We start from the raw sequence: 26,798 nt of genomic DNA on the forward strand, positions 1-26,798 counted from the left end.
GAAAAGTGAAAACGGTCTATAACATGTTATTATGATGGTGCCACATGTAATGGCTCAACCAGGGCTAGAGCACTTGTCAGGCAGATGCTCTTAGCCCATGGCTGGCATTTCACTGAGTACAGTGCGTGTGTGTACTCTTAGTCTGTAATTGCTTGTATAATTTTACATGAACTGACATGTGCAGGCCTGCAGTCCAAAGACCCACGCAGAGCTATAAGCTTCTTCGTCAGTGACATAAACCAATGTGTCAGAAAGAGTCAGAGAAGGCAGGAAGTGCTCCATTCTGAGGCCTCTACAAAGTCCAGCCATGAACAGAGCAGCCTGAGTCTCTTCAGTGTTCACTTTTGGTATCTAAATTAGCATGGGGACAGTTTTTAGCCATAGTTTAAAACACAGTTTAAAAGCTGTTTCAGGACATAAAATGTGTATCCAGTTTGTGAAGCTCCCATGTCCTGCTGTAAAACCACAGGGGAGTGAGACATGCAGTTGGACCACTCAGTCATGTTAGGACCACACCTATTTGAGCACCAGGACCCAATGGGAGACACAGAAGTGGAAGTCACAGTTGTATATTTAATTGAATTAAAAAGAGCAGCAGATTAAACGTTGTTTCCTCATGTAGTAAGCAAGTGGTAAGCAAGTGTGAGTCTGGCTGCTATCAGAAAGGCCCCCTTGAGTACTGAAGACCCTCAAAAATGTGGGACCACCCAGGCTGTACAGGAAGGGCTTCATCTGAGAGAAGTCCCTTCTGCAAATTTTTTTTTTTTCTTAATGTTTGGAATTTTAATTGATGCCCCTGCAGTTAACCTCTGTAATGATCTGTGATATGGAGGCCATCTCCCAGGGAGGCCTGGTGGGCTCACCTCCAAGCTGTGCATTATTTCAGAGAAATTGCCAACAGATTAGAAGTTAGCAGGGTAGGAGCTGTTGAAAGCTGGATGTGGCCTTGCTACCCTCCAGGCAGAACTCTGGGAGTCTTGACAGGCCTGTAGGATTAGGGTCCTGCTGAAGGGATTGTTTGAAAAGAGCTGCTCAGTCAGACGATGCTTCCCAGCTGGCTCAGAGGTTAGCAGGAGATGTGGGTTCGATCCCTGGGTCAGGAAGATCCCCTGGAGGAGGAAATGGCAACCCACTCCAGTACTCTTGCCTGGGAAATCTCATAGACAGAGAAGCCTAGTAGGCTACCGTCCATGGGGTTGCAAAGAGTCGGATGTGACTTAGTGAGTAAACAACAACAACTCTGCAGGACATTTCTCCAACAGTCCTGCTCTAAGGAAAGAATATATGAGTTATGATTACAGGCAAGTCTTCAGGACAGCTCAGCTGAAGATTTCCACCAAGTCTCCTTCTTTATAAGCCAGGTGCTCATAAACCATTTTGCATTCTGTTTCAAGGCCCACATAAATATATTTTAACCTGAGGGGGAGGGGGAAAAAAAAGCAAGAATGTCTTTTGTTTAAATAGTTTTCAAAATGTTCTGGGGGAAAGGGCCATGGTTACTTTAAGAGTAAAAGTCTTTGATAAAACTGGTAGATGAGAAACACACAGGGACACACAAATACTCAGGGTTTAAAAAAAGAATATTGACCAAGGCAGCCAAATACATAAAGATTAATAGGAAAAGCTGGAGGATATCTCTACCTATAGAGAAAACAGGTCAAAATTAGGAGTTAGTCGCCAAGAAAACCCCTGAGAGGAAAAAAAAATTGAAGGGGATTCACAATTCTGATACGCAGAGATTTTGTTTAAAAATCCCTCCCCAGTTCTTGCCAAGCCACAGGGAAACAGAAAGCCAGCTTCTCCCTCATTGAAAGAGACGGAGAAGCCCTGAGTATTAATATAGTAAGAGTGCCTCTGCCATGCTCAGAGTCTGTGGTAATAAAAAGAGCCACAGTTAAATGCAGTAGCAGAAGAAACACTAAGACTAACTCTGCACGGAGCTGGTTATTGAGTTGCCTTTGAACCTTGGATGAGTCTTGGATGCTGTGCAAAATTCAGGACAGGTGATATCCATTTGGAGCAGAGTTGGTCAAGGCTAGATCAAGATTTGTCACCTATCACAAGTTAGAGAGGAAAAGGCACTAAGTAATACAGGAGCGTATTTATCTCTTAAAGACTTGCTCCAAATTGTGCACCGTTGTTTTTTTTTTTTTTTTCCCTTGTATGTACAAGTACATCTTTGTGTGTTTGTTCAGTGATCGAGAGGAATGAAACTCAGTTTTCTCTCTAGAAGCAGCATAACAGTTGAAGATGACCAGCCAACCAAGTTTCTTTAGAGCCAATCACCCTGGTCAAGGGCTGTTTCTTTACCTCGTAGAGTGCTTTTGTGCAGTTGACATAATATATCTATGAAATGAAAACACAGAGGAAAACAAAACTATTGAAAATGCCAAGCAAATGGTTAAAGCTGATTTGGGGATTCTTATTTGGAATAGTAGTTTTTGAAGAAATACAGATGTAATTAGAGGGATTACAGGGTTAGATGGTGATTTTTATAGATCTTATGAAGGAGAGTTCTGGATCATTTTAAGGGTTTTACAGGTTGATGGCCCTAGGTCAAGTGTCTGGTTTTAGTCTTCTGAAACGTGAGGCTTTTCTTTTCCTTGATACACAGTTCAGTACAGGAATATTACTGTAATGCCTGTCAGCTACTTTACTGAGAAATACAACCATAAGGGATTGAGGAAATGAGAAAGAGAAAGGTTCCAGTTCTTGGAGAACTGGAAAAAGATCCTGAAGACAAAAAGCAAGAAAGAAGGAGGTTGAAAAAGTCTAAGTGCAAGAAAGAGAATGCCCAAAGTAGTGATAGCTGAGGTGTGAAAACTGAGACTCCCTTTGGAGTAGGGAAATCTGTGATAATTGGGAAGGGTCATGGGATCAGTTAGTGTTCCTGTGCCAGTGACCAAGAAGTGGGGTGGAGGAGGAGGGGAGATAAGAGAAGGAAGAATACAAGGAAGAGATGGAGCAGGGAGGGACAGAAGGAGGATGGAGAGAGGCCGGAGGAAGGAAGGGGCAGGAGAGAGGGGAGTGGTGGGAGGCGGGCAGGAGGAGGGGTAGAAGGAAAGGGGTAGGGTAGGAGGAGGAAGCCGGAGGGGCAGGAGAAGGAGGGGGAGGGGCAGGAAGAGGGGCGGGGCATAAGGGAAGGGGAGGGGCAAGAGGAGGGGAGGGGCATAAGGGAAGGGGAGGGGTATAACGAAAGGGCAGGGGCATAAGGGGAGGGGAGGGGCAGGACAGAAAGCAGAAGAGGCCAGGCTGAGATCAGCTCTGGCCCACATTGAAACCACTACCCAACTGATGCGTAATAAATATTGGATTGGCCAAAAAATTCATTCGAGTTTTTCTATAAGATGTTACAGAAAAACTCAAGTGAACTTTTTGGCCAACCCATGATTTGTTGAACATTGAATGAATAAATTAATAGTTCTCTTTAATGTGAGAGAAATAAAGTAGATTTTTCTTTCCTAATCAGGATTTTTACTTAATTATAAAAGTAGGTTAAAGCAGAAAATCGTACAAGTGATACAGACACACACCTTTAACAGTTTATTTTTAACATAAAACACATGTACACTCACCAAGTGTTTGATGTGGGGGCCAAGGACTTTTCCTTGAGCGTGAACCCCTGATTGTCTTTCTTGCACAAACCACACCCATAGCATTATCAAAGGTTTCCATTTGGGTTTCTTTCAAGTGGAATGAGAATCTAAGACATTTGCAAAGCAATCTGAGTATAGAATGATGCTGAATTTTTATTATTTTTGCTTCTAATCATTTACAGTTGTCCAATCCACACCAAATTTGCCAGTTTTTTTTTTTTGTTTTTTTTCTTGGCAACTTGCCTTTATCAAGTCTTTTCCAAAGCATTCAGCTTCATTTGTGTAGAAACAACTACCAACTACTCTTTCTTTTCGCGTTTTGTTTCATGGGCTTGTGTACTGTTTGAATATTTTATGTAATTACAAAGCCTTGGCATCATTGATTTGGGGACCATGGTTAAATTCCATAGGAACACAACTCATCTGGTGAGTGCAGAAGAGTGCCAGGGAAGAACCTGCTGGAATCTTTTGTGGGAAGCCCAGTAGGAGCCATCTGAATGATAGGCATAGAGGCTAGGAGGAAATAGTTTCTTGGAGGACGGTCTTGGCAAACCCCTCCCTATAAAACGATGGCAGGTGTTCAGACAGTATTGATTTTTCTTTATGCCTGGCACAGTCCTGTACCTGGCATGCATCCTCATCCCTCAGAACTTAACAGTGGTATTTTCTAGAATCTTCTGTACCTAAAAGATTCAACGCAGTCAAGGTGTGTCACTGAGCTGCCAACTACCTGTTCCTTATGTACTGAAATAAATTTGTATGGCTCAGGTTAATATCGACACCCCACCCGCTTCCCTGGGGGTCAGAATCAATATCTTCAACTTGTAGAGATCCACCCATTGCGATTGTCCCCACCCCTACCACCCTACCCTGCCCCCTTCCTCACCAGTTTCTGTTTTTCCAACAGGGAATTCTAGGGATGTACTTAGAAAACACTTTATTGATGAAAGTGTCATTCACAGCAGGACTTTGTATTTCCTGGTGACTGGTATTTCCTCTCTCTCTCTCCGGTTTTCCTTTTTCCTCTCACTTCATTCTCTCTTTCCTTTCTTTTTTCACTTGTTATTTATTGGCCCTGCATTTGGACTAAGACTGTGCTGGTTGTTCTGTTTGTTGCAAAGGTGTATTAGAAACAGTTTCCTCAAGAAACCTACCACTGAGCTGAGGAATTTGCTGAAGGACTTCCCTGGTGGTCCAGTGGCTAACACTCCACACTCCCAGTTCAGGAGACCTGGGTTCAGTCCCTGGTCAGGGATCCCACATGCTACAACTAAGAGTCCGCAGGTTGCAACTAAAGATCCTACTTGCTGCAACGAAGATCAGAGATCCCACGTGCTGCAGCCAAATAAATTAAGGAAAAAAGAAAGCTGTGCTGTGACAGGACACCTCACTTTTCCAGAGACCCCAGTCCAGAAAACACAAATGGCTGTGAGAGTTGAGAACCTGGAAATAAGCAATAAAAACAAATATGCAGTTAGAAGAGGTGTCCTTAAGTCCAACTCTAAAATGGAAACATTTACTCCACGACAGCCAGCCAGGCCTTCTCCTTGAACCTGTTTGGTCTTGGTTTGGCTGCTGCTTGGCTGTCTAAAGGTTTTCGCGGCCAAGGCTGACCCTAAGGAAGCGGAGTTAAGAGGCGCAGGCTCATCCACAGTAAGGTGAGCAGTGCCTGACAGCAGGAAGGAACCGGCAGAGGGCCAACTGGATTCAGAAAGCCCCAGGCGTCTCCGTGCTCTCAGCCTGCTCTGCTCCAAGGCTGCCACCTTCTGCTGCACCGATTGATTGATACTCTGGTGACTCTGAGCCATCTAAACAAGGTTACTACAGCTCAGCATACTCTGTATGAGAAAGCGGGGCAAAGAAATAGAATGCACTTTTTTAAAGTTTGGAATTTCAATGGCTAGTTTCAATTATTTTAGAATATTCTCTAGTGAGACTGGTACATGTTTTCCTGTATCTACTTATTCTCTGATTATTTTTTGCAAGAAATGACAGAAAGTAAAACAGATGTGGGAAGCCACCACCTTATACAGACCGGGGAAGAAAATTGGTGTAATAAAATGACAAATGCTTGGTTTCACGGTGTGTTGTGTCCTAGGAGGCCCAGACCATAGTGGTTAAGGGTCCAGGCCGAGACACTGACCGTTGGCATTGGAATCAGGCTTCGCCACTCAATACCTTGCACTAAGTGACTTGGCATCTCTATGCCTCAGTTTCCTCACCTGCAGAGTGGGTATAAACAAAGTGTCTGACAGGATGGTTGTGGCAATTACATGAAATAATACTTGTAAGCGTTGAGATCAGTGGTAACTGTGTGGTCTTCTGGCTAATGTCATTTGTAACTCATCTCCTTCACTTCTTGCCTTTACTGTTTAACTGCTGTGAGAGGAAGTTAGAGGGTTGGACTGAATACAGTAAAATGAATGCTTAACAATCATTTTTGATCTCCAGAGTGCAGTACGTGGAGATTTCACTTCAGTGCTAAGATTTTGGCTCTCTTTTCAAAGGTCGATATAATTTTATTCCTGATCAGGTTGCTCCCAAAATATCTCTTGGGTTGTATTAACTGAAGAGGAAAAGAAGTAAAGGTTTTGGTTTTTTTTTTTCCCTCTCTTTTTCTTGTTTTGTAGTTTGACCGTGTTCAAGTGGCACTGAGTTCATTGAGATAATCCCAGGCACACAGTGTCTGTGACATGATCCACCCTCGCTAGAGTCCAGGATGATTGGGGTGGGGGTGGGGGTTTGGGGGAAGTGTTGGCCCAGGCAGATACAGAAGGGCAGAGTCCCAGTTCCATGATGTCAATCTTGTACCAAATTTCAATGAGCATTATTTTCTACAGGAAATGAAATGATGGAGTGTTTAAAATCTAGAACAGGGTTGGGTAAATGGCATGACTTTTTTTTTCTGATTGGTGTGAACTGTTGGGTTGTTTCTCCTGCAAGGTGAATCGGAAAGTCTTGCTAGGAATGTGGCTCCCCCCACCGCTTGGAGGGGAGTATGTGATCTGTTTGCCAAAGGCCCTGGTAGCCTTCAATCTGTCAAAACGTTGCAAGCTGGGAGCAGTTTGCCAAAGCAAACTATCAAAGTGAAATAACACACGAGTTGCACACACACAGACACACACATGCTCTCCCATTCCCCAAACATTAATTTCGAATTGGGTCAGCAGGAACAAGACTTTGGGCCAGATTGCCAGTGTTTTGAAGAGCTGTGGGCACAGCTATGGACTACCAATTAGATAGGTATGTGTGAGGAGGGTGGGGTGTCCTAAAGTGGAGTCTGCAGTGTAGAGGTGGGAAGCTTCCAGCCCTTGGCCGAGTTTCATCTGGCCCCTGGGGTTATATATTGCTCTGGCTGCTGCGATTGCAGTCCAAAGAATAATTTCCCCTCTGGGGGAATTTATTCTATTCCATTCAGAGCAGAGCCCACTTAATAACTAAGATTTTATTCCAGCATGAATTTTATTGGGTACCCCTATGCATCTGAGCCTCACTAGGGCCCGATTTGATGAAGAAAAGAAGCATTTGAACATCTAAAGATAACTCGCGTAGCCTTTTTGCAACAAGAAGCACTCACAAACATTTTGTTACCAGACCTGTATAAATCCTTTAAGAACAAATTTGGGGGAAGTCATGTAGAGACTCCAGTATTCTCGCCTGAAAAATCCCATGGACAGAGGAGCCTGGTGGGCTACAGTTCAAAGGGTCATGAAGAGTCGGACACCACTGAGCAACTAAACACACAGATGCAGACTCCAAAACATACTGATTTTTATAAATCCTTCATAAAATAGCTTTTAAAATCTCCCAGCATTACTTTGGACACTTTAAAATGCGTTAATTTTCACTATTTCCACTCATCTTGAAATTTCACTGGTCACAAGATGATGAAGGCATATTCATTAATTCAATGAATTAAGCTCTTTCTATATAGCACACACTCTGCTTGGTGCTGGGAGATAGAGGAGTGACCAAACAGGCTCCCTGATCTCGTGGAGCTTATATCCTAGTGGGCAGAGGAAGAAGTTTAAGTGAATAAAGACATACTATGTGAGATGGTAGGGCTTCCCTGGTGGCTCAGTGTAAAGAATCTGCCTGCCAATGCAGGAGCCACAGGTTCGATCCCTGAGTTGGGAAGATCCCCTGGAGGAGGAAATGACAACCCGCTCCACTATTTCTGCCTGGGAAATCTCCTGTACTGAGGAGCATGGCGGGCTACAGTCCATGGAGTTGCAAAAGTGTTGGACATGACTTAGCGACTAAATAACAACAACACGTGAGATGGTAAGTGTTGTGGAGAAATAGAAATAGGCTAGGTTGGGAGAGGGTGTGGTGGGGAGGGAACATGCTATAGCCATATCTGGGAGGAGGGTTGACCAGGCAACTCTGGAATGTAGTTTCTCCAAGAGAGTGGAAAACCTAAAATTTCCCCTTCTCCCATTTTCCACTCCTTCTCCCACTCCAGGTCCCCCTGACTATTATGGCAGTGCAGTCTGGGGTGAGTGGTTATGCAAAACAGCTCCTGATTGCATTACAAATATGTGGCTTAGGTGTGTGCCAAGAACTTTGAAGGGCTGAGGTGTAACACATTTCTGGAGCTGCTGTTTGTTTTTTTTAACAAAACCACACCAATCTGGTTTTCTTTTTAAATGAGTAAACAGTGCCAGAATGTGTTACAAGTGATTCAGATTTGTGGGCACAGCTTCATAATGTATTTTCTTGCACATAAACTCATTTGAGACAGTCAGGGCGGGTGCCATTATTCCCATTTTACAGATGAAGGAATTGAGGTGCAAAGGTGATCTGCCCAAGGTTATGTAACCAAGGAGCATAAACTCCGGAATTGTGATGCCCATGTCCCTTGATTTCTAGATCAACCTAAATCTAGTAAGAATGCAAGTAGAAAATAACTGTTCTTTTCTCATCACCGTGTTCACACCTACTTCTTTAAATGGCCCTGCCTTGTCGAGGGAAGACAGATAGGTGGTTTTCTGGTCCGTTGCAGGTTTAATGAGCAGTCTCACTTACAAGTATCAAAAAGCCCCCAAAGATGTGTGTATGTGTAGGAGGGATAGCTTTAATGGCTACATGTCCATCCTTCTAGAAGTTTTAGTTTTCCTTTAGTAGCTTTAGTTTTCATTTTCCTTGGGTCATTTTTGGATGAATCTAAGACATCAGTAACTTCACCATCCAGACCTGCACCTTTAGCCCCCTGTGTGCTGAGCAGCACAAATCCATGTGCCTGTGCATTGGATAGTACAGAGACAGAACATTTTCATCCTCACAGAAAGTTGTCTTGGACAGCACTGGCTTAGAGCCTCAGCAAGTATAAATCAACTCCTTGATTCTTTTCACCACTCATTTTAATATTTTTCTGAATAGATGCCTTACTTGGAGGGATTTTGTGTATATTTTGCTACATTAAAAGAAAGTCTAGTCAGATATAAAATCTTTAGTCTCCTATCCAATTTAAAGCTCCTTTCCTCCCACATCCTGGGCCTGGTCTGGCCTCAGAGCACTGTAGTAGGGAAGAGAAGGCTTGGCTGGTTTCTTCATACTCCTGGTTCCCCTCTGTGCCCTCTCCTTCTGGTCCTTGTTCCTCCAGGAGGGAGCATGGGGGAGAGAGGTAACTGGGCATAGAGGATCCCAATAGGAGTGGTGCCCACTGTCAGCTGATGTGGCTGTCTTGGCTCGGCAGATGTCAACACTGTGGATTCTCCTCTCAGGGCACTTTGGCTGGTCCTTTGAAGAACCTCCCCTCGCTGGGGTCTCCTGCTGTGGATCCCCTGGTGCAGGCTGTGCAAACATCGGCTGCCCCTTTACCGCCGTCCCCCAGCTCCCGGGCCCCATGGGTACACACCTCATATCACCCTGTCTTTGGGGGTTACCTGATCCTGATGAGTTTATCTTCTTTGAGGAGGTCCTTACTGGACGACTTAAGTCCCATTTTCCACAGGAGAACCCCAGCCTCTCCTGCCCCTGCAAGTTCTAGGTACACAGACTGCTCGCACTCCAGCTCTCTCTGATCACTCTGTGCTCCCAACACTCCAGCTAGGTTTTGACCTTTAGATACTTTTCAGGGGACAGTCAAGCACCACTCAGTATACTGCAGACACAGAGGGTCCAGATCAAGCTCTTAAATGGTTGCCCTACTTATTTCTTCCCCTTGTAGCAGGATGGAGGGGCTATGCTCAGCACTCCTGTATCCCTAGCAAACGTGTCCCATTCTCCAGCCCATACCGCACTCCTTGTTCAGGCGGAAGGTTGAGGATGGGTGGGGCCAGAGGAGGACACCTCCATTTCTGGTCCTGAACAGATGGTTGCATTCTTCCCTTTGGAATGTGTGCATATGTCATCCCCTTGGTTCTTAGTTTTGGGGCCTCAATGCAGCCATACATTTAACACCTTGGTACAGGGGCACCTGGCATCCATGGGGTACAAAGAGTTAGACATGACTGAGCAGCAGCAGCATATCCCTTCCTCCTGCTTCTTGTCCCATCACATGATCTCTAGCCAGTCTGGCCACATCCATTCTGTGTGGTTTCCTAGGACCGGACTCATCTATACACAGTGGGAGTGAGGGTGGAACTTAGGGTTCCTAGAGATGGTGGGAGCTTTCCTAACTCCACAGGTCTTACCACCCCCTCCCCTGCCCCCAGCTTCAGACAGATTCTCCTTGTGCCTACCTCTACACAGCACAAGGGCTCATCTCTCAGCTACGTTGGAGGCCTCTAAAAGGTTGAGAACCACTGGGTTACCTGACTGTGCTCAGGGTTTAACCCTAAGAGGATTCCAAAGACAACCAAGTAGGACCAGTGGCCTTTTCACTCTGATGCTTCAAACAGTGCCGTTGATGACGTGACGTCAGGGCACTCTGGGCATTTAATTAATTGGCAGTGACTCACTAACTGTGCTGGGCGTGTTCACCTCTGTTGTCCTCGGTGATCCTTACATATGGCAACCTTAAGGCTCACAGACGTGGGCTCACCCAGGATCACCTGGATGGGAATGACAGAGTTGGGATTCTAGCCTCAAAGTGTTTGAATCCAAAGCTTCATGTTCTTCCAGCTCACCCTGCTGCCTTGGGGCCAGTTGGCTCCTATTTCTACACCTTCTCTTTATTTGATGACAAGCCCTAATCAGGGCTGGTGACAGTAGGGCTTAACACAGCTAATCCCACCCGTGGAGAACATATGTGACACTGAAGAGCCAAGGACTGACAGAGGAATGGGTCTGAGGAAGCCCAGGGTGTGGGAGGGGAACTTCCCTGTCCAGGCTCGGAAGCCCCCCTTCTGGGCTGACATTACCGCCTCCATGAGGACCAACATGCATGAGTACTTACTCTGTGCCAGGCACCATGTGTTATCTTATGCAGCCTTCCCAGACCTCCAGCCAGCCTCTGTTGTATCCTGATCTTACAAGGAAGGAGACTGAGGCTCAAAGAAATTCAATGTCCTGACCTGGAAACCTTGCCAGCAAGTGGTAAAGCAGAGTTTGATCCCAGGTCTGCCTCATGCCAAGGCCCCACCCACAGCACTCGGCTGTCTCCTTGCCTGTGGGGCTAGCCCTTTCTGTCTTCACTGGGTTTACATCCTAGGGCCCAGTTGGGCTGTGCTCCTTCCCTTGTGGCTCAGCTGGTAAAGAATCTGCCTGCAATGCGGCAGACCTGGGTTTGATCCCTGGGTTGGGAAGATCCCCTGGAGAAGGGAAAAGCTACCCACTCCAGTATTCTGGCCTGGAGAATTCCGTGGACTGTATAGTCCATGGGGTCGCAAAGAGTCAGATGCAACTTAGCGACTTTCACTTCCTTCCAAAGATGAAACGGAAATATACCTTTCCACTACATGCTGCTGCCTAGAACGTGCTCACAGCTCTGCCTATTGCTATTTTTCCTTTTCAGTGTCCTGGGTTCCCTCCTGCTGCTTGGACTCCAGCTCGTCTGCCCGCAGCCCTCCACTGAACACAGAAAGGTAAGCCATGGCCTTTCTGAGGCTTTCCTTTTCTGCCAAGGTCCTGGGGTCATACTAGTCATCCATGCCTTGAGTTTTATTCTGTTTGAAGGTGAGTCACTGCTGATTCTCAGAGGAAACACCATTTATAGGATGTTCACCCCTCCTAAGTCCTTGACCTTAAAAATGAAGCCAGTGCCCAGAGTCAGTCTCTGATCTGAAAGCAATGCTGGCCTTGCAGCACATGTCTGATAGAGTGGGTCAGCTAAGGAGAGGTCAGCGGGCACACTCTACCCCCTAGGAGTGGAGGAGCACCAGCATGGAGCTTTAACCTCCTCTGGGGACACCTTCAGCGTGATGGGTGTGGATGGTTAGAGCTGTGGTGGGAGCCATCCATGATTTTCAGTAGAAGGACGCCAGCCAATAGCCAGGCAGGGAGGCAGAGAACAGGGAAACCAGGCCCTCTCTTTTTTCCTCCTCTCCAACTCCTGCTGGTGAGTCCCTCAACCTGAGCCCAGTCAAAGTACAGAAAACAAAGAAATCCATCGATGCAGTGCTCAAAGGCCAGCCTTCTGGGCAGCAGGGCTGGGTGGAGAAAGGTGGACAGAGCACCTGGAGGGACACGTGGACAGTATCAGGCACGCTTCCCTTCAGGTTCTGAGTGTTTCATAGTTAATGAACCATACGCTGTTGCCTAAACAAGCCCAACGCTGTCCTGCAGCAGAGCTGTGGCATGATTAATATTTCCTTAGAAATAGGTGCATGATGTGACCTTGGGAGGGTCCCTCAAATTCCTTTCTCCTGCCTAAGAACTCCTGGTGTCTAAAGGTAATGAAATGCAGACACGTCGGAGAGGACTAATAGGCCAGCCATTTGTATCTAAGTGTGACTGAATTGGTTGGAACCTTTCCTAGAGGGGTTTTCATAAGGGAAGTCCAGGAGAGAAGGGAGCCAAGAAACGAGTATGTGTACGGGTTTGCCCAGATATGCACCTTCTTGGGACAAGTTCTTGATGTTCTTGTCTGATGAGTCTTGTTTCTTTTAGGTCTGTGGATTGTGTTCTGCCTTTGTCTTTCTGGGCCAGATATGAACCTGTATTGTGTGGTGTTCTTCATTAGGGGTCAGCTCCATGAAAGTGGGATCTTACCTATCTTGTTCATTACCCTATTTCTACCTCCTGGAATACAGCCTGGCATGTTGTAGGTGCTCAATAAAACACCTGTTGAATGACTGACTGAATGAGTGAGTGGAAAAACTGGCCAAGATCTAAACATTATTTTGGTGGATGCCTGGCAATTTACACCCTTCTTAACCAGGTAGCTCAGTGGTAAAGAATCCACCTGCCAATACAGAAGACGTGAGTTCGACCCCTGGGTTGGGAAGATCCGCTGGAGAAGGAAATGGCCAACCCTCTCTGGTATTCTTGCCTGGAAAATCCCATAGACAGAGGAGCCTGGCAGGCTACAGTCCATGGTATCGCAAAGAACTGGACATGGCTTAGTGACTAAAAACAAAGACAAATATTTTACTGCATCATTCCCATTCATGATTTCAAGAGTCAGAAAGGACAACTATTATAGATTGAATGTTTGTATTCCACCCCAACCCCCCACCCCCATGCTAGCCCAAGATTGGTGTGCTAAAACCTAACCTATGTTATGGTATTTGGAGGCGGGGCCTTTGGGAGGTGATTAGGTGATGGAGTGGGGTCCTCAAGAATGGGCTTAGTCCTTGTTAGCAATAGGGGAGAGCTTGCTGCCCCGTCCTGTGAGGATACAATGAGAAGTCTGCACCCCAAGGTTGGGACTTTGCTGGCACCCTAACCTCAGACTTCCAGCCTTCAGAACTGTGAGAAATCAGTTTCTGTTGTTTATACAGCACTTGATCTATAATACTTTGTTTTAGCAGCCCAAATTGACTAAGAAATTGGCCCTGAGAAGTGGCGATGCTGCTATAACAAATATATAAAATGTGGAAGGGGCTTTGGAACTGGATACTTGGTAGAGACTGAGGAGGTTTGAGGTGCAGGCTACAAAAAGCCTGTGATGACATAAATGGATTTTTTAAAGTGACTCTGGTAAGAGCTCAGAAACGAAAGAGGGGGCTGTAGAGAAACCTCAATCTTCCTAGAGAATCCCTAAGTAATCTCAAGTAAAATGTTGGTAGAAATATGGACGTTAAAGGCCATTCCGATGGGTTCTTAGATGGTCATGAGGAACAAGCTATTGGAAACTGGATGAAAGGCTGTGCTGGTTATAAAGTGGCAAAGAACTTGGCTCATTCCTGCTGTAGTGTTTTGTGGAAGGTAGGACTTGTAAGGGATGAAGTCAGATATTTAACCAAAGCCATTTCTAAGCAAAGTGTTGAAGGAGTGGCCTGGTTTCTCTTGACTGCTCATAGTAAAATGTGAGAAGAGAGAACTGATTTAAAGACGGAATTGTTAACTGGAAAGGAAGCACAACACAGAAGTTAAAGATTTGGAAATTCTTCAGCGGATCCATATTGAAAAGAATGAGAAAGCCTGTCCAGGAAAGAACAAACGCTAAGGGTGTGGTTGAGAGACTGATAAGGCGATTAGTCAGCCATCTTGACAGAAGCGAAGCCAGAGGCTATTGTCCAAGACAGTGGAAGACTGTAAGGGGGCGGTGGTGCCCTCCAGACCTGGTCCATCTTGGCACCATCTCCCTTCGTGCTTTCCACTCCCCACACTCAGGCTGAGTTCCTAGGCTGCCCCAGGTGCTGCTCCAGTGATGACCCAGCGAGGTTGGGCTGTGCCCAGGAGAGCCTTGGGGGGCATGACTACCTCCACCCAGATTTCCAAGGACAAGGCTTGAGCCAAGGTCCCAGGACCCCAACCCTGGAGAACCACAGTGAGGGTAGGGCAGCCCGGAGCTGTGGGGCCCCAACCTGTTCAGGCAGGACCGTGGGCCCAGTGGGCCTGGAGAGCAGAGCACAGAGCCAAAGAGAATTATTCTTATGCCTTTATGAACCTTTCCTGGGTGGGTTGCAGACTTTCTTCTTTCCTCTTCTTCCCATTTGGAATGGGAATGTCTGTACTGTGCCTGTCTTACTGTTATATTTTGGAAGCACATAACATGTTTGATTTCACATGTTCATAGCTGGACAGCAGTTTGCTCATACCTTGAGCATGGACAGTATCAGGCACGCTTCCCTTCAGGCTGAAGGGAAGCCCTTCCCTTCCCATGAATCATAAGCCCTTCCCTTCCCATGAATCATACCTTGAGTCTCACCTAGGTCTGATTTAAATGATATTTAGGTGAAACTTAGAACCTAGACTTTAATAATGATGCTGGAACCAGTTAATGCTTTCTAGGTTATTGGGATGGAATGAATGTATTTTGCCTGTAAGAAATGTGTGAATTTGGGGGGCCCAGGGATAGAATATTATAGACTACATGTGTCCCCCCAAATTCATATGTTGAAACTGAATCCCCAGTGTGATGCTCTTTGGAGGTGGGACCTTTGGAAGGTGATTAGGTCATGAGAGGATAAATGTCCCTTATTAAAAGGGTCATAGAGGGATCTCTTGCTTCCTCTGCTGTGTGAGGATACAGGGAGAAGATTGCTGTCAATGAACAAGGAAATTGGTTCTCCCCAGACATCAAATCCACAGGCCCTTTCATCTTGAACACCCCAGCCTTCAGAATTGTGAAAAATAAATTTATGTTTTCCATAAACCACCCAGTCTATAGCACTGCTTTTATTGCAGCTGGATCAGACAATCGTCTGTTTTCATTATTATGTTCTATTATTTATTAGTGTTTAGAGCTATCAGGGTTATTAATCTTAACAGTTGAATCAGTCTACCAGTGTTCTTTTTTTCTTTTGGTATTATTCAAATAAACCTTCATACCTTAAAATATTTTATAAATGCTCAGTTTACTTTGCTGTGTCTATTAATTTTTCAAGTCAGCCTGAATGGTATATACGTAACCTGAACAAAAGTTTCACAAAAAGGTACTGCCTCCATTTTGCTTTGTTTCTTCCTTTCTTTCTTTTCTTTTTTAATTTATTCTCTTTAGAAAGTTGTACCATAATGTGCTTGGTAAGTCTCCATATTTCTTAAGTAAAGTATTTATTCTGAGAAATTTGAAAAATGATTTATGAATCATTTTAGAATGTCGAATTTAGAAATTGAGTAAAACGTTTCACATTTTAGTGTATTGGTTTGCCTTGTCAAAATATTAAGAACTTTGTAGTAGAAAGTTAGATTGGGAAAATTTTTTTCAAAATCGCTTATAGATTCCTTTACTCAGACAGTACACATTTTAGGACAGTTCTCAAATATAATTATGTGCATTTTAGTTGCCAGGATCATTGTCATTGTCATTCACCTCAGAGAAGGAAGATTCAGTGCTTTTTTGGGTCGCAAATTTCTTCCTGACGTTTTGTTGGAGTTCTGTGAAGCCGTGGCTGTCATCCTTCCTGACTGTCCCCAGAGCCCTGGAGCAGCGACAGTACTGGCAGTAATAGCATCCGTTTATTTCTGCAACATGAGAAATAAGGAGATACCTATTAAAACAGAGGCTGGAAATGTTTTCCTATAAATGGTCAGTTGTGATTGTTCTAGGCTTTCTGGGCTACAAAATCTCTGTCACAACTAGTCAGCTCTGCTTTTGTAGCACAAATTCAGTCATAAACAACTTGTCAATAAATGTACATGTCTGTGTTCCAATAATACTTTATTTGCAAAACACTGGATTTGGCCCATAACCCACCGTTTGCCAGCCACTGCTCTAAAGTCAAGATAGAGAAGAGTTAACTGTAATTACTGTATATGTATTTCGAAGTTGGAAATTGTCTCCTCCTGGGACCTTAAGAAACACAAAGGATTTGAGGGGAAAAAAAAGTATATTTTTTAGGGGAAAAATATATTTTTTCATGAAAACATAAGAATTATGATTGCTATCAAATTGTTTTCGTTGCTTGGATAAATCATGATTGAATTCCTGCTGACTGCTTTGTGGCAAGATCCACTCTCAATCTGTAGAAGAGAGCAGCAGCAAGAATTAGAAAACCATTTATGGTAAATTCTTAAGGGACAGCATTACGAATTTGTGCACACTGTAGTTCAGTATGCATATGAAAACCACCCTCCAAAAGACATCTCTTTTTCTTTCTCATTACTATAGCATGTCCAACTTTAGCATATGGAAGCATTTCTACACTGTAAGTTATTCTGAGTAAAAGACATAATTTGTAAACGCTGTCAAATAAACTATGCATTTCTAAATGCTACTCGGGTGACTGGATACATCTCTGTAAAAACTGTCCCATAATAGTGCAGGAAAAGAGGACTCAGTGCAGAGTGTAAGTAGCTCTTTCAAGATATTTTTATCCAGATGTCTTCCTCTTGCTCCTGATGGATGGCATCAGAAAGGACTGTTCAGCCTCTGTTCTTGGTAGTTATTTAATGACACTTGGCAAGTGATTTCATTTTAAAAACTCTCTGTGGCTTCGTTTGTAGATAAGGTAAGATCAAGAGTGGAAAAAACTTGTCCCAGACTCTAATAAAAACCATACGTTATTAGTACAAGAGAATATGTAGATTGTAGAAAGCTTTTAAGTTAATGAAAGTGTTCTGTCTGTCTGACAGACGTTCACTGAGCAAGTTGCTCTATAAGTCATAAAGTGTATGGTCACATAATCTATTTAGGAAAAAACCATGAAACATGTTATTTTATTCCTACAAATGGAGAAACATTAATATACTTGAATCACCACTGCTTAACTTTTTTTTTTTTTAGTTTACTTTTTAATTATGCATGTATATTGGGCTTCCCTGGTAGCTCAGCTGATAAAAGAATCCACCTGCGAGGCAGGAGACCCCAATTCGACTCCTAGGTCAGGAAGATCCCCTGGAGAAAGGATAGGCTACCCACTCCAGTACTCATGGGCTTCTGTGGTGGCTCAGATGGTAAAAAATCCACCTGCAATGTGAGACCCTGGGATCGATCCCTAGGTTGGGAAGATCCCCTGGAGGAGGGCATGGCAACCCACTCCAGTATTCTCGCCTGGAGAATCCCCATGGACACAGGAGGCTGGTGGGCTACAGTACATGGGGTCACAAAGAGTCAGATACAATAAGCGACTAAGCACAGCACATGCATGTTTATTATAGGAAATTTAGAAAACAATGAAAAACAATGAGGAGGAAAATAAAAACCCACTCCTAGGGCCACCAGCCAAAGAGAAGTGCTCTTCAATTTATTTATAGAAACTTTAAAACAAACAAAGAAAAAAACCCAGACATACTACGAAATGAAATAAGAGTGAAGTAAAATATTTGTTTTGCTAACTGGTTTGCAAGTCACAATATGAATAGATGGGGCCCTTGGAAAGGGTTTAGAGCCTACTATTACTGTGTACAGGCTTCCCTGGTGGTTCAGTAATAAAGAACCCACCTGCCAATGCAGGAGATTCGGGTTTGATCCCTAGGTTGGGAAGATCTCCTGTAAAAGGAAATGGCAACCCACTCCAGTATTCTTGTCTGGGAAATCTCATGGACAAAGGAGCCTGGTAGGCTATAGTCCATGGTAGCCCAAAAAGTCAGACGTGACTTAGCAATTAAACAACACCTAAAACAATTGACTTCAGATTGCCTCTTGACAATGTCCTACAATTGGATATTGAAGAGAAAGCCTATAGAAGGACAAAAATAAGTTTTAGGTAACATGAAATTTCTGATATTATTTCTCCTGTATTCCACATCCACAAAGGAGAAAACAGTAAGGTTTGTTGAAGAAAATATATGAAAATATCCTGATGACTTGGGATAGGCAAGGGTTTCTTAAACAACACACCAAAAGAACTAATCATAAAAAAATTTGAACTGCATGATAATTGAGGAGTTTTATTTATTATCATACACCATGAAGAGTGAAAAGATAAGCCAAAGACAGGGTGAAGATATTCACAATTACATATTTGACCAAAGATTCATATTCAGATTATATAAAGAAACTACTAATTATTAAGAAAATGTTAAGCAATTAAATTTTTAAATTGGCAGAAGACTTGAACAGATGCTTTGTGTAAGAGGATATTCTAATGGCCAATAAGCATGTGAAATATCAGTTCAGTCACTCAATTGTGTCCGACCCTGTGATCCCATGGACTGTGCATGCCAGGCTGCCCTGTCTATCACCAACTCCTGGAGCTTGCTCAAACGCATGTGCATTGAGTTGGTAATGCCATCCAACCATCTCATCCTCTGTCACCCCCTTCTCCTCCCGCCTTCAATCTTTCCCTGCATCAGGGTCTTTTCCAATGAGTCAGTTCTTTGCATCAGGTGGCCAAAGTATTGGAGTTTCAGCTTCAACATCAGTCCTTCCAGTGAATATTCAGGATTGACTGGTTTGATTTCCTTGTAGTCCAAGGGACTCTCAAGAGTCCTCTCCAACACCACAGTTCAACAGCATCAATTCTTTGGCGCTCAGCTTTCTTTAGAGTCCAACCCTCACATCCATACATGACTACTGGAAAAACCATAGTTTTGATTAGACGGACCTTTGTTGGCAAAGTAATGTCTCTGCTTTTTAATATGCTATCTAGGTTGGTCATAGCTTTTCTTCCAAGGAGCAAGCATCTTTTAATTTCATGGCTGCAATCACCATCTGCAGTGATTTTAGAGCCCCAAAACATAAAGTTGCTCACTGTTTCCATTGTTTCCCCAATGCTCAATCAAAATCATTAATTAAGTGGGACTTCCCTGGTGATTCAGTGGCTAAGACTCTGCTCTCCCAGTGTGGGTGGCCCAGATTCAATCTCTGGTCCAAGAACTAGGTCCTGCATGCCACAACTAAGAGTTCACATGCCACAACTAAAGATCCTGCATGTTGCAATGAAAATTGAAGATCCTGTGAGCTGCAATACAGGAGACATGGGCTCAATCCCTGGGTCGGGAAATGGATCTTCCCTGGAGTAGGAAGTGGCAACCCACTCCAGTATCCTTGCCTGGAAAATTCCATAGACAGAGGAGCCTGGCGAGCACAGAGTCAGACGCGACTGAACACACACACACACGTTGCTCTGGACATCACAAACAGATCATAAAAGCAGTACTGAATGGTTCAAACTGTTTCTAAATAGCTTACCTATCCTAGTACAATTTTTAAGAATATGGGAATATGAAAATATCCAGTACCCAACAAGGTAAAATTCAAGATGCCTGGTTTTAGTCAAAGATTACCAGGCATGCACAGAAGTAGAAAAACATTAGCATTATTCTCCATAATGAGGAGAACAATCAATTGAAACCAACTCTGAACTGACACAGATACTAGAATTTGAAAACAAGGGTATTAAAAGTTATTAAAACTGTATCCCATATATTCAAAAAGTTAAGTGGAGGTTTGGGAAATATTAAAAAAAAAGTCAAACTTCTGGAGATGAAAATGAGAAATACACTGGATGGGATTAATGGAAGACTAGATGTGGACAATAAAAGAGAACCTGAAGATATAGGAATAGAAACTTTTTTCTAAAAAGAATTTTAAAAAAGATGAGCATCAGTGAACCTTGTAACGACTTCAGGTGAATTTATGTGTATGCAGTTGGAGTACCAAAAGGAGAAGAAGTGAGGGGTGACAGAAAAATATTTTTTTAAATATTAGGAAATACTCTGATTTTGATTAAAACTATGAATCTAAGAATACCAATGAACTCCAAACACTAGAAACATGAAGGAAATGGCACCTTTACACCATGATCAAATTGCTTAAAATTCAGTGATAAAAGTAAGCAAAAATTTGAATCCTTTAGGGGGGAAAAAAAACACATTACATCCACAGAAACAAAGAAAAAGATGACAACATATTCCTTGTCTGCTGTCACTCATGCATGTGAAGCGATATCTTTAAAATACTGAAAGAATAAAACTGTCAACCTGGAATTCTACATCCAGAAAAAACATCTTTCAAAAATGAAAGTAAAGACATGTTCATACATAAGTGCTGAGTCACACTTGTAACACCAAAACTGTTAAGGGAAATTCTTAAAGCAGAAGGAAAATGATACAAAAAAATATAGATCTATACATGAAATGAACCAGAAATAATAATTACATGGGTAAATATATACAGTTTTGAAAAATAATTAAGTCTCTTTCAAAGATTGACTCTTTAAATGAAAATAGTATAATGTGTTGTGGAGGTAATAATGTATGTGTAAGTAAAATGTATGGGACCAATATTGTAAATGCCAGAAGAAGATAAATGGAAATATAATATTAGAAGGTTCTTATAAAATGTATAAAATTGTATATAACTTGAAAGTGGACTACGATAAGTTAAAGATGTATATTATAAACCTTAAAATAACAGAGTAACAAATCAAAGAATTTTAGCTCACAGAATTGTTTTAGGAAATAAAATAGAGTCATAAAAATACTCCAACAATTCAAAAAAAGACAGAAATAGATGAAAATGAGATGGGATAATTAGAAAACAAATAGCAAGTTGATAGACTTAAATATAGTTATATTAATATATAACTATTATATATATTGAGTTCCAGAAAAACATCTATTTCTGCTTTATTGACTATGCCAAAGCCTTTGACTGTATGTATCACAATAAACTGTGGAAAATTCTTAAAGAGATGGGAATACCAGACCACCTGACCTGCCTCTTGAGAAATTTGTATGCAGGTCAGGAAGCAACAGTTAGAACTGGACATGGAACAACAGACTGGTTCCAAATAGGAAAAGGAGTACATCAAGGCTGTATATTGTCACCCTGTTTATTTAACTTATATGCAGAGTACATCATGAGAAACGCTGGACTGGAAGAAACAGAAGCTGGAATCAAGATTGCCGGGAGAAATATCAATAACCTCAGATATGCAGATGACACCACCCTTATGGCAGAAAGTGAAGAGGAATGAAAAAGCCTCTTGATGAAAGTAAAACTGGAGAGTGAAAAAGTTGGCTTAAAGCTCAACATTCAGAAAACGAAGATCATGGCATCCGGTCCCACCACTTCCTGGTAAATAGATGGGGAAACAGTGGAAACAGTGTCAGACTTTATTTTTCTGGGCTCCAAAATCACTACAGGTGGTGACTGCAGCCATGAAATTAAAAGACGCTTATTCCTTGGAAGGAAAGTTATAACCAACCTAGATAGCATATTCAAAAGCAGAGACATTACTTTGCCAACAAAGGTCCGTCTAGTCAAGGCTATGGTTTTTCCTGTGGTCATGTATGGATGTGAGAGTTGGACTGTGAAGAAGGCTGAGCGCCGAAGAATTGATGCTTTTGAACTGTGGTGTTGGAGAAGACTCTTGAGAGGCCCTTGGACTGCAAGGAGATCCAACCAGTCCATTCTGAAGGAGATCAGCCCTGGGATTTCTTTGGAAGCAATGATGCTAAAGCTGAAACTCCAGTACTTTGGCCACCTCATGAGAAGAGTTGACTCATTGGAAAAGACTCTGATGCTGGGAGGGATTGGGGGCAGGAGGAGAAGGGGATGACAGAGGATGAGATGGCTGGATGGCATTACTGACTCAATGGCCGTGAGTCTGAGTGAACTCTGGGAATTGGTGATGGACAGGGAGGCCTGGCATGCTGCGATTCATGGGGTCGCAAAGAGTTAGACACGACTGAGCAACTGATCTGATCTGATCTGATATTAATATAACTACATTTAAGTCTATCAACTTGCTATTTGTTTTCTAGTTATCCCATCTCTTTTTCTTCTATTTCTGTCTTTTTTTAAAGCACCTCAACTAAAAGGCAGAGTTTGAGCAGGTTGGATAAAAAACAAGACAGTCAACTGTATGCTGTCTACAAGAAACACACGTAACCATAAAGACACAGATTAGGTTAAAATTAGAAGGATGGAAGAAGACATACCATGTTAACATCAGTCAAAAGGAAGCTAGAGAGACTCTATCAGTATCAGATAAAGTAGATTTTAGAGAGAAGAATATTACCAAATATAAAAAAGTCATTTCATTATGTTAAAGGGGTCAATTCATCAGAGGACATAACAATCCTAAACATTTATGTACCTAATAATAAAGCTTCAAATTACTGAAGTCAATCAGTAACTGCAAGGAGAAACAGAAAAATCCACAATTACTGCCTGAGGTTTTAATGGTTGTAGTTTAGCTGCTAAGTCATATCCTACTCTTGTAACCCCATGGACTGGAGCCTGCCATGGGATTTCCCAGGCAAGAATGCTGGAGTGAATTGCCATTTTCTCCTCCTTGGGATATTCCCGACCGGGGGATGAATCTGAGTCTCCTGCATTGCATGCAGATTTTTTACCAACTGAGCCACCCCCTTTCCAAACACTGATAGAGTACTTAAACCAAAAAATCGGTAAGAATGGAGAAGATTTAACTATGACTAACAGTCAGCTGGACCCAATGGACATTTGTAGAACATTCCCCCAAATAAAACCAAATATGTATTCATTTCAGATGCATGAAGAACACTTACTAAGATAAATCATATTTGGGGCCATAAAGCAAGTCTCAATAGACATGATTCAAATCACAGTTTATTCTCTAATCACTGTGGAATTGATTTAGCAATCAATATAAAAGATATCTGGAGAATTCCTAAATATTTGGAATGGAATAAAACATTTCTAAATAATCCATCTCAAAGAAGAGATGAAAGAGAAATTAGAAATTACTTTGACCTGAATGAAATTAAAAACAAAAAATAATAGAAATTGTGAGATGCTGCTAAAATAGCACACAGGGGGAAATTTATATAACTAATCAACTATAAAGACAAAAAAGGTCTCAAATCAGTAACCTCAGCTTTCCACCATAAACAACTAGAAAGACAACAGTGATTAAACTCAAAGTAAGAAGAAAGGAAATAATAAGACCAAAGCAGAAACCTGTAAAGTAGAAACAGAAAAACCATAAAGGAAACCATTTATTCCAAAAGTTGGTTCTTTGAATGATCAATGAAATGAATAAATCTTGAACAAGAATCATTAGAGAAAAAAGTTGAAGACATAAATGATCATTATCAGGAGACAGAGTGGTAACATCACCACAGATTCTGTAGATATTAATAAGGATAAGAGAATATTATGAATTCTTTATTCTTATAAATTCAACAACTTACATGAAAAAGACAAATCATCTGAAAGATACAAACTACCAAAGCTCACTTAAAAAGAAATAGATAACCTGAATATTCTATATTTATTAAAGAAATAGAATTTGTAGTTAAAAACCTTCCTGCAAAGAAAATTCCTGATGGCTTTTCTGATGAATTCTTCTAAGCATTTAAGGAAGAAAATAAATTTTACACAAACTCTTCTAGAAAATTGAAGAGGAAGAGAACTTCCCAACTCATTCTATGAGACCAGCATTACATACCAAAGATAAATAAAGATGTTAAAACAGAAGACTATAGATGGTTGTTCATAATGAACATAGATACAAAAGCTCTAATTAAAATTTTAGCAAATTAAATCCAACGTTATAAGAAATGATATGCATCATGAATCAGTTCAGTTCAGTTCAGTCACTCAGTCGTGTCCAACTCTTTGCGACCCCATGAATTGCAGCACGGCAGGCCTCCCTGTCCATCACCAGCTCCCAGAGTTCACTCAGACTCATGTCCATTGAGTCAATGATGCCATCCAGCCATCTCATCCTCTGTCATCCCCTTCTCCTCCTGCCCCCAATCCCTCCCAGCATCAGAGTCTTTCCCAATGAGTCAACTCTTCGCATGAGGTGGCCAAAGTACTGGAGTTTCAGCTTTAGCATCATTGCTTCCAAAGAAATCCCAGGGCTGATCTCCTTTAGAATGGACTGGTTGGATCTCCTTGCAGTCCAAGGGCCTCTCAAGAGTCTTCTCCAACACCACAGTTCAAAAGCATCAATTCTTTGGCGCTCAGCCTTCTTCACAGTCCAACTCTCACATCCATACATGACCACAGGAAAAACCATAGCCTTGACTAGACGGACCTTTGTTGGCAAAGTAATGTCTCTGCTTTTTAATATGCTGTCTAGGTTGGTCATAACTTTCCTTCCAAGGAATAAGCGTCTTTTAATTTCATGGCTGCAGTCACCATCTGCAGTGATTTCTGGAGTCCAGAAAAATAAAGTCTGACACTGTTTCCACTGTTTCCCCATCTATTTCCCATGAAGTGATGAGACCAGATGCCATGATCTTCATTTTCTGAATGTTGAGCTTTAAGCCATCTTTTTCACTCTCCTCTTTCACTCTCATCAAGAGGCTTTTTAGTTCCTCTTCACTAAGCAATCAAGTTTGGTTCAACATTTAGAAATGAACTGGTATACAAACTAAAAAAGAAAAGTCATATGGCTACCTCATTAAATGCAGAGAAGTTTTGACAAAATCTGATCTCCATTCCTGATAAAAACTCTCAGCAAAGTAGAAATGAAACTTGATTTAACCTGATAAAGGACATTTCCTTAAAACCTATAGCTAATGACAGAGGCATCACCAGTTCAATGGACATGAACTTGAGCAAATTCCAGGAGATGGTGAGGGACAAGGAAGCCTGGAATGCTGCAGTCCATGGGGTCGCAAAGAGTCGTACACGACTTGGCGACTTAACAACAACAACAATCATTCTTAATGGTGAAGGACTGAATGTTTTCCTTCTAAGATCAAGAAAAGACAATGATATTTTCCCTCACCACTTCTTTTTGCATGTTTATATATTTATTTATTTGGGGCTGTGCTGGGTCTTCGCTGCTGTGCCAGCTTTCCTCTGGTTGTGGCCAGCAGGGACTTCTCTCCAGCTGTATGCGGGCTTCTCCCTGCAGTGGCTTCTCTAGTTGCAGAGCACGGGCGCTGGGGTTGCGGCTTCAGAAGTTGTGGCACACGGGCTCAGTGGTTGCGGCTCCTCGGCTCTACAGCACAGGCTCACTAGTTGTGGAACAGAGGCCTAATTGCTCTACAGCCTGTGGGATCTTCCCGGACCAGGAATTGAGTCTCCTGCGTTGGCAGGGGATTCTCTACCACTGAACCACCAGGGAAGTGCCCTCACTGATGCTATTGTGCACAGGATTGGAGGCTCTAACCAATGCATTCAGGCAATGCAAAGAAACAAGACGTATACAGATTGGAAAGAAGTAAACTTGTCTTTATTTTCAGACAGCAGAATTGTCTGTAGAAAATCTGATAATATATAAAAAAGACCATAAGTGAGTTTAGCTAAATTATTGGATATAAGATCAATATGCAAAGAATTAATTGTACTTCTATAACTGCCAATGAATAGAAAATTAAATTAAAAAGGAAATCATTGACAAAATCTGACAAAAGATGTGAAAGATGTATACATTTATACCTATGAAACATTGTTGAGAGGAATTAGAGTTAATGGAGAAATATACTATTTTTATGAGTAGGGAACTCAATATTATTAAGATGATCATCTCCCAAATTTGATCTATAGATTTAACACAATTCCAATAAAATTCCCAGAGGACTTTTTACAAAAAAAATTTATTTTTTATTTTTTTATTTTTTATTGAAGGATAATTGCTTTACAGAATTTTGTTGTTTTCTGTCAAACCTCAACATGAATCAGCCACAGGTATACATATATCCTCTCCCTTTTGAACTTCCCTCCCCATATCCCACCCCACTGCTACTGCTGCTAAGTCGCTTCAGTCGTGTCTGACTCTGTGCGACCCCATAGACGGCAGCCCACCAGCCTCCCCCGTCCCTGGGACTCTCCAGGCAAGAACACTGGAGTGGGTTGCCATTTCCTTCTCCAATGCATGAAAGTGAAAAGTGAAAGTGAAGTCCCTCAGTCGTGTCCGACTCTTAGCGACCCCATGGACTTCGGCCCACCAGGGTCCTCCGTCCATGGGATTTTCCAGGCAAGAGTACTGGAGTGGGGTACCGTTGCCTTCTCCATCCCACCCCACAGATATATTTAAAAATACTTTATGAAATGCAGAGGATCTTGAATAGCCAAAACAAATTTCAAGAAAAAGAACAAAATCCCAGGAGCTACACTGTCTAATATTTGTATTATAAAGCTACAGTCAGGAAGTGAAGTGAAAATCACTTAGTGGTGTCTGACCCCTGGCAACTCCATGGACTGTAGCCTGCCAGGCTCCTCTGTCCATGGAATTCTCCAGGCAAGAATACTGGAGTGAGTAGCCATCCCTTCTCCAGGGGATTTTCCCAACCCACGGATTGAACTCAGGTCTCCCACACTGCAGGTGGATTCTTTACCATCTGAGCCACAGGGGAAGCCCATGTTTTTTGGCATCA

General features: G+C 42.5%; 1 protein-coding gene across 3 annotated transcripts in view; it reads left to right on the forward strand.

Moving 5' to 3' along the window:
* Window positions 1-26,798, forward strand: part of THSD4 (thrombospondin type 1 domain containing 4) — a 677,746-nt gene that overhangs the window by 34,616 nt on the left and 616,332 nt on the right. For all 3 annotated transcript variants that reach the window (XM_059890602.1, XM_059890601.1, XM_059890603.1), the window contains exon 3: window positions 11,497-11,566. In XM_059890602.1, coding sequence (XP_059746585.1) covers window positions 11,497-11,566 — 70 coding nt within the window. The remainder of the gene's footprint in view (window positions 1-11,496; window positions 11,567-26,798) is intronic.

The sequence above is a fragment of the Bos taurus genome, chromosome 10 (genome assembly GCF_002263795.3).
Source record: "Bos taurus isolate L1 Dominette 01449 registration number 42190680 breed Hereford chromosome 10, ARS-UCD2.0, whole genome shotgun sequence".
NCBI classification, from domain to species: Eukaryota; Metazoa; Chordata; class Mammalia; order Artiodactyla; family Bovidae; genus Bos; species Bos taurus.